At 42.7% G+C, this 8,439-nt stretch overlaps 1 protein-coding gene across 2 annotated transcripts in view; it reads right to left on the bottom strand.

Annotated features, from left to right (window-relative positions):
* Positions 1–486: 486 nt before the first annotated feature.
* Positions 487–8,439, bottom strand: part of NMD3 (NMD3 ribosome export adaptor) — an 8,051-nt gene continuing 98 nt past the window's right edge. The window contains exons 2-16 of one of the 2 annotated variants that reach the window (XM_027685844.1): positions 8,052–8,186; positions 7,365–7,461; positions 6,653–6,733; positions 6,254–6,382; positions 5,627–5,717; positions 5,385–5,463; positions 4,977–5,073; positions 4,612–4,729; positions 3,879–4,024; positions 3,223–3,335; positions 2,494–2,566; positions 2,094–2,200; positions 1,743–1,813; positions 1,182–1,319; positions 487–1,135 (exon numbers count right to left, since the gene is read on the bottom strand). In XM_027685844.1, coding sequence (XP_027541645.1) covers positions 1,186–1,319; positions 1,743–1,813; positions 2,094–2,200; positions 2,494–2,566; positions 3,223–3,335; positions 3,879–4,024; positions 4,612–4,729; positions 4,977–5,073; positions 5,385–5,463; positions 5,627–5,717; positions 6,254–6,382; positions 6,653–6,733; positions 7,365–7,461; positions 8,052–8,186 — 1,471 coding nt within the window. In that variant the 3' untranslated portion in view covers positions 487–1,135; positions 1,182–1,185. Of the gene's footprint in view, positions 1,320–1,742; positions 1,814–2,093; positions 2,201–2,493; positions 2,567–3,222; positions 3,336–3,878; positions 4,025–4,611; positions 4,730–4,976; positions 5,074–5,384; positions 5,464–5,626; positions 5,718–6,253; positions 6,383–6,652; positions 6,734–7,364; positions 7,462–8,051; positions 8,187–8,439 lie in introns of both variants that reach the window. The other variant, XM_027685843.1, reaches the window with a different exon arrangement.

The following is an 8,439-nucleotide window of genomic DNA, read 5'->3' as shown; positions in this document are numbered from 1 at the left end:
GAGCTTTAAGCTGGGGCTCAACCCACAGATTAAAGATTTTCAGGACGAGCTGCAGAGCAAGTGGCAACTTTTTCTATGTGAATTAAGTACTTTTTGTCAAACCACTGATCTGGTGTCAGGGAGAAGTTCTTGGCAAACATTTAATTTGCTGTACACCCCCCTAAGCCTCCTAGGGCTCCCAGTAGCTTCTTAACTGCTCTTCTACATAACAAAATATGACAAAGCTGCTGAGAGTGGAAGAGCTCAGGGTGACACAAATTGTAGTGGACACATTACTGTATTTACAGAGTTAAATCAAATGTATGTTCACAGAAATTCTTAGTAAACCTTCTGTTGAAGCACCTCTGTGCAGCAAAATGAATTAAAACCAGATGATTTCAAGTCTGTAACATCCTCCCCCCACACTTCTGTCCCCTCTGGGCTTGCAGAGTGAAATTTGGTTTTAAAGCAAACTAAAAAAAAAATGAGGGACCAAAAATACCTGTAGAGGTTTTTAAGAGTTTATAGGTGATTTATTAATTATACACTGTGTATATTGCTTTTAATCCACTGATCCAGGCATGGGTATAGTACAATATTCATAACACTCCACAGAATTTTCTGATCAAGGGCTTTGCAGGGGAGAGGATATAATGTGGATATTTGGAGTTCCCTTCCCAAGGGAACAGGAACTACAGGCCTGAGCTTCCCCAAAATATTCATACATGGAATAATCTACCAATATCATAAAAGGCTTCAAACCACTGTGCCAAAGAGACAGGGAAAATTCTCCCCCTGTAAGGAATTCAAGCAGTAAGAATAGGTAGGCACTCTACCTAAAAATCCACCAAACTGGAATAAAATCCCTCCCTCTGGACATCCTTCCTTCTCAGTTGTCTCCAGAATTCCAATGGATAATCCCCAAGTTAGTCAGCTGCCCTTCACACTGCAGAAGTTGCAAGGAAGGAGCTCTGAGGGATGGGAGGAACTTCTGGAATTATATTGCAGTGCTTGCAGCAGAAACTGAACTCGGATTGCTGATTCTCTAAAATATTATCTATAAAAAGTTAATTCAGGACCATTATTTCAGGGTACAGTGGGAATTCTGCTCCTTTTCATGATCTTGAGATCAGTTTGAAATGTTTAGTGATGGTTTGGGTACTTTTTGCTGGCCAAGGGAATATTTAGTGCACGGAGAGGGCCCTGTTATTCCGTCAGCATTTCTGCTCCCTCCCCACCAGTGGCATCCTCAGAAATATGGAGATCCTCCAGCATTTCAGCCAGGCTGATCCTGGGGGGCCCATCCTCATCTGTGTCACTCTCCACTGGAATATCTGCATCTAAAAACACACAGAAAACCCCCAAAAACAACAGTTAAGCAAAGAAAACAAACCCCAAACCGACCCCAAAGGAGGAAGGAGAAAAAAACCAAACCAACAACCCCAAACCAACCAACAAATCATAAAACCAACAACCTCCTAAAAAGCAACAATCCCACAGCAATTCCCCTCATGGAAAAACATGAATTATGTATCAAATCCTTCACCCAGCAGAGGGTTTGGGTGTAGGAGAAAATATGTTTTTCCCTCTCATATTAGAGGCAAGGAAACAAAACTATCAGCAATGCAGGGCAAATACACCTGTGAAATATATTCCTCTATTCAGGAGCAGTTCAGAGAATGCAAATACACAACTTCAGGAAAAATATTTCCCCTCAAGCAGCCAGGATTTACAGTTGAATTAAGCAGTTAAAAAAGCCTTACTTCTGTAAATGTTGACGTTCTTCCTTATGGCTTCATCCTCTTCCAGATCTTCCAGGAAGTCCTGGTATTGCCTGTGAAAGATGTGGAATGTCTTTACTCACTTCTCCTCTGGATTCATGCAAATTTATAAAACAAACCCCAAGAAACAAAGCCCCACCAGACCTGCTTTTTGAGAGCATTCCCACATTTCCAACTCATTCTTTCTGCGTTTTTTTAAGCACCTATTAATTTCCAACTCATTTAATTAGTTTAACTCTAATTGCCTCATTGTTTTTTACTCAGTTGGAGGTTATTTGGAGTCTGCTGTTGCTGTATCAGCTGTCACAGAGCAAACCCAGGCAGATACTGAACCTTTCATCATCTGTATCCGGGGCTTCCCTGTCCCTCTCCAGCTCCTTCAGCTTCCAGTTCCTGCGCCGCTGCCGTTTGCTGCGGTCGTAGCTCTTCTTGATCAGCACCTGCAGGGAAAACCAGGGAAAACCAACCCCTGTTTACACACTGACCCTGCAGTGCTGCTGGAAAACATTCCCAAAATCCAAACCAGCTCCCAGGTCTGCACTTGGGCAACTCAAATTAGGAGAATGGGCACTCAAAAATTCCAGAAAATAATTCTTGAATTCGACGCTGTTCAAATTTCGCTGTTAATGTTCCCTCTTCCTTTAGGCACTAGGGAGAATTCCCTGGAAAATCGTATTCCCCACTAGCCCTGGGAAGAGCAGAGAAGTCTGTACAGAGAAGGGAATTTTCTTACCACATCAGGAATATTGTGTGGGTTCATCTTGTTGGCAAACTCGTCATTTAAGTTGCAGTTGGCCAAGTCGAACCTAAAACAAAACCAGGTGGTTTAATGTATTTTATGTAAATCCACAAAACTGATCTCAATTGATCACGTTTGCATTAAAGGGCAGCACAGTGTAAGTTACAGCTCCTAAGAAAGAGAAACGTTTCCAGATGAAGTCCAAACAAATAAAAATCCATGTCAATATTGCAGCTGTCACAACCAGGAACAGCTGCTGTTCCCAAATTCTGTCCAGTGGCACTTCCCAACCTCCTGCAACCCAAACTACAACATCCACGGAGGTTCTGTTGGGCTCACGACAGCTCCAGAAACATTCATGTTTCAGCCTGTTTGAGAATCACCTAATTTGCCTGATCCTACAAAAATGTCACTTGTTTCCTCACTGTGTACGACACTGGCTACCACACAAACTCTGTTGTTGTTTTATTTATTATTTCCCACTTTTTTTATGTCCAACTTGTTATTCCAACCTGCACTCTAAAGGCAATACTTCAGCTCTCTCATTACTAACACAAGATGATTTTTTCTAGACTAAAGATTTCCTGGATTAGGACCATCTCTTCATGACTCCATCCCTTTCGCTGATTCCATTGAGAAATCAGACCAGTTCAACTTTTCAGAGAATCTGAAGAATTCAGTCATTAAATAATCATTTAATAAAGGGCAAGAAAGAGTACAGACCCCAAGACAAGGTCCCCAGGGTTCAGGATGTGCCCCAGGTGTGTGCAGCAGAAGTACTGATGATCCGTGTCCAGCTCCGAGGTTTTCCGGACCCAGGCCTCGGCCAGAGTGTGCTTGGGGAAGGAAAAATCAAATTATTGGAATCCAACACTGCTTAATTAAAACATCTGCACTGCTGCATCACTGCTTTAAAGGAAATAAACTTGTGTTTCTACACCAAACATCCCATGTATCCATTGCTACTCCTCATTTCTCATCCTTACAAAAGCAAGGAAATGGACATTCCAACCCCTTCCAACAGGAATTCCCCAAAGGCTGTTTCTATAATGTGTTTTGGTGGCTTTTTTTTTTTAACTTCATAATTCTCAACCACGTCCAGCTTTTGACTGAGAAAAAGATACATTAATTCTGATCAAGAGGAAATGCTTCCATCATTCCACAAAACCAATTCAATAATTAAAGAGCTGTAAAGGTCATAATTTCCATAATGATAATAAAAAGCAGAGTTTAAGCTCTGATTTCTGAAAATGATCCCAAGAAGAGCTTTTGCCAGTGGCAAAAACAACAGCACAGGCCTGATAAATTCAGAACATCAATTCAGCTGAGGGGAAGGGGAACAGGAGTCCTAAAACATGAATCAAACAGAGAATTCTGACCTTGTTCGACCTTGCACCTGCCCCAGCACCTTTTTTCTTCTCGTGGACCCTGTTGATGTCCATGATGATGAACTCCTCCAGCTGCTTGGGGTGGAACAAGCTGTTGAAAGGGTGGCGCCAGTAGGTATTCCCATCGACTTCAGCAACTGGAAAACAACATGGGAGAGAATTTCTTGGGAAAAAGGAACCATTAAGCAAAATTAAAGCAGCTGCCAAACACACTTTGTTCATTCATTAAATATTTAGGGTATGACCCACAGTGCCACCTTGTGCTACAGGAGCAGCAGATCATTGACAGTCAAATCACACCTGAAGCACAGACCTTTTATCCACAGATCTTTTATTCACAGGAATTACTCTCCTGGATCCATCCGGATTCTGCCGGTCAAGCTCCCACCGATCAAAGCACAGAACTCCCAATATTAAAGTGGCTAAAAATTTAATCCAGAGAAAAACTAGATGCCACCTAAGTGAAATGGAAGTGCTTACAGAGACAGAGAACATCCATGAATTTAACACTAAACCTGCACATTTTGCCTGGGATCTTATGGGGGAAAAAAAAAAAATCAAGCTTGGAGAGCAATGTCTTAGTTCACTATTAAATTTTTACTGTACAGATAAATTTACAACATTAAGGTCCAAAAATACACAAGGTTTTGTGGAAACAAACAAAAAGTAACTGTGCCATAAAACTCAGATGTTGCCAGAGTGCAGAGAAGAACCCAACACTCACTCTGCAGAGTTCTGGGGTCGATGAGGTGGATGGCACTTGTCACTCGAATGCACACACAGATCTGGCTCATGTTCCCCAGGCTCTGTGCCAGTTTTGGTGACAGACACACAACATTGTCCTGCAAACAAACAGAATATAATTTACACCCCTACTGCCTTCATTTTTAACCAAGTCTTGAGAAAATTCTCAAATACAAATTTTAAACTTTGTGTTTTCAGTTTTCTAGCCAGTATCACCCAGTAACTTTTGCATCTCCCATGTAGATCCCTCCCCACTCCCCAAAAACCACGATCAGGCCTCCATCACCAAATCCAAATTGTTCCCACTTCACAAAACACCCTGAAGATGAGGTAGAGAGAAGGTACCTTGCATATTGGAACGATTTCCACAGAGAAAGTGCTTTTGTAGTTGTAGACATTACTGTGAATGTCATGGGAGATCAAACGTTGGGACGATTTTGATCTATAAAACATAAAAACAGAGCCTTCAGGCAGCCAGAGGGACATTTCCTGAATTACAGGAGATAATCAGCACAAAACACAGCAACAAAAATACATGTTCAACCAATACAAATATTAAGGAAATAGAAAAATGCATGAGGTGAGTTTTACAAGGGTTAAGTGGGAAACACGGGACCTCTGTAGAAGAAATTTTGTCTCAACTAAAATACAGGTTCCTTACACTTTCACTTACAAAATTATTTAAAAATGAAGGATAAAAGACATTTCCCAAAAGCTTTTGAGTACTCAAGGCAATAAATTTAAATGCTTTACCTAGATGGAACTGTACACTGAAGAAAGTCCACCATCTTCTGGGCCTGCTGCTTTGAAGAGTAATAAAAATCCAGGCCATCTGAAAAGCGAAGAAAATATGATGAACAAACCTATTTCAAGGACAATCCACAGGCTAAGTGATCTGCTGCTTATCTAGACAGAGCTGCCAGCACACACACATAAAAGCATCCATCCTAAAACCACTTTATTCCACCTCAAGGCCACCCAACCACCTCTCTCACCGTGGATTTCCTTGATGCGAAGTGTATTTTGATGGAGCTTGTGCTTTAAAATCAGCTGCTCCAAATAGTAGAAAGTCTTCTTGTGCAGAGTCTAAAACCAAGCAAAGGTAAAACTATCCAGCTTATTTAAGAACCATCTAGTGCAAATGCAGTATCTCTGGAGAATAAACATTTATATGGAGAGATCACCTGGAGAAGGGACATCCAAAGCCAAAACCAAGTTACCAAAAAGATTTTAGAATGCTCCACTTATACCAAATTACTTAAAGCTTCCATTTCTCATTTTTGTGTAACTGGTGGCTAGAAAAACTATTTCCTTTAAAGATTTAAATCTCTATGAACGATTTGTCCCACTGTTTCTAAACTACCTTAAAATACAGAAGGATATTTAGCAATTTGCAAAAGATCCTCCTGCCAGTATCATTTAAAAAGAATATGTTAATAATACTGGGCAGCAGAAAGTTTTTCTCAACTAAGATCAGTAAGAAAAAAACAACAACCCTGAAGACAGGATGTATCCCTGTGGCTGTCTGTGAATCCATCTTTTTCTGAGAAATCCAGAAAAATCACTCAATTCTTTGCCTGATTGTTCTGCCACGATCAAATGGAAATTCAGTTTGCCCCCACCTTTTGTCTGACTTGCACTACAGCTTTCCAGAAATCCTTGGCTTCAATCCTGTGACAGTCCTCACACATCTGAGACTGGACAACGTATTCCACCACAAATACCTGCTGCAGAACTGCTCCATTTATCACCTGAAAGACAAAAGTGTTAAAGGCTTCCTCATTAGTCCTGTCAAGACTGTCAATACAATAAAATATGTGACAGACATAGATTTGGGGCACAAATAACAGCAGTATTTTCCTAACTTTACTGGAACACACAATAACCTTCCTCCAACTGCGACGAGCGGCGTTTTAATGACAAACTTTAGGCAGGATGATATCTCAGAACAATAAAAAAATCCTGTTTTTTGCCATAAAAGCTTTTCCAAAGTCCCAGGGAGAATCCCGTGCTCCAGTTACCTCCTTCTGAACAGTCAGCTTCAGCTTCAGCCTCTTGGAATGTGGTTCTGTCCAAATGAAACCTGCATCAATCAGCCGGACCTGCCCGTGGGAAAGGACAAGAGCTCAGCACAACCAGCTCCAAGTATCACAGAAACAGTGAGAAGGTGAACCACTTTAACTAAAAATATACATATTAATATCCTAAATCTAATTAATAATGCTTGGGTAGAACATGGAGGTTGATCTACCTAAAATAAAAGTGATAAAACCACAGTCTGCCACACCAGAGTAACTGAATATACTATTTAACATCTCTGGATGCCAGGAAATTATGAATTTTGATAGTAAAATGGTTAATAATATTGTCTGTATTTAAGTACTAACCCAGCAGCAACAAGCTCAATAAGGCTTCCAATACAAACCTTGAGAAGTGTGGTAAAAACCAATTCTTTGCCTAAAATACTATCTCAGATATTTTCCTCTAATAATACTCTCACCCTAAGAGATGCTTTATTCAACTTAAACCTGTGACTTTTGATTTAATCTATATATAGACCTCTGCAAGCCTCTTTCATATTGTCACAAACCAGTGAGAACAAGTGTTGTATAAACAATTTTTAAAATGTTGGTAAACTCTACACAAGTCCAAACAGCTCCTCCAGAAGGATGGAATCCTTTACTTTATGCAATACCAACACTCGATGAAATGCCCACGGGATCAGCTGCTCACCTTGCTCAGGGAAGCTTTGATTTTTTTCAGGCACAAAGCAAGAAGCTCTCTTGATTCCAAGGAGCACTGGATCCAGGTTCCTGGAGGCTGGAGATACCTGTGGAAAACAGTTCTAAGATCATCGGGTCCAACCATTTCCCAGCACTGCCAAGGCCACCACTAACCTCCATCCCCAAGTGCCAAATCCACATGGCTTTTAAATCCCTCCAGGGATGGGGATACACCCCTGCCATGGGCAGCTGTGCCAGGGCTGGACGGCCCTTTCCACGAAGATGTTTTCCCTAAACCTCCCCTGGTGCAGTTTGAGGCTGTTTCCTCTCATCCTGTCCCTTGTTCCCTGGGAGGAGAGCCTGACCCCCACCTGGCTCCACCCTCCCATCAGGAAATTTTAGGGAATGAGAAGGTCCTCCCTGAGCCATCTCACCAGTTGTGCTCTTTTGCTCTCTACACCTTGAGCCTGATGCATTCCAAGTGCATTTTACTGCCATCCTCACCGATTTTCCCACTTTATTTCAAGTACCACAAACTCACCACTTAAATCATCCAGACCCTACACACCAGCACCCTCACATACACAAATACACACAAGGAGGTGCTGGCACATCCCACGAGACCCAAAGCCTGTGGACTCGGAGGGAAGGTCGGGGGGGAGGCCAGAGGAGGGGAGAGGATGATCAGACACCTCACCTTTCACACTGTTTGCAGAAGTAGACGGTGCCCTGCTTGGGGATGCCCTCAGTGATGTCCACCTGTGCCCGCAGGCAGCCCACGCACATGTTGGCCGGGTTGGGAGGGATGGGCACCCCGCACTGGCAGCACAGGCTGGAACACAGGGAGGGAGGGAGGGAGGGAGGGAAGGACAGTCACTCATCAACATATAACCGGGGTGCCCCCCCAGCCCCTCTATCCCCTCACGTGTGTCCCTGTGAGGGCTGTGCCGGCCCCACGTACCCCATGGACCCCATATCCCCTCACATCCCCTCACATGTGTCCCTGTGAGGGCTATGCCGGCCCCATATACTCCACAACCCCCATATCCCCTCACATGTGTCCCTGTGAGGGCTGTGCCGGCCCC

The sequence above is a fragment of the Neopelma chrysocephalum genome, unplaced genomic scaffold (assembly GCF_003984885.1).
Source record: "Neopelma chrysocephalum unplaced genomic scaffold, ASM398488v2 Primary Assembly neopelma1_69, whole genome shotgun sequence".
In the NCBI taxonomy this organism is placed as follows: domain Eukaryota; kingdom Metazoa; phylum Chordata; class Aves; order Passeriformes; family Pipridae; genus Neopelma; species Neopelma chrysocephalum.
The sequence above is the reverse complement of the archived record's forward strand: the minus strand, read 5'-3'. Positions and strand labels throughout refer to the sequence as shown.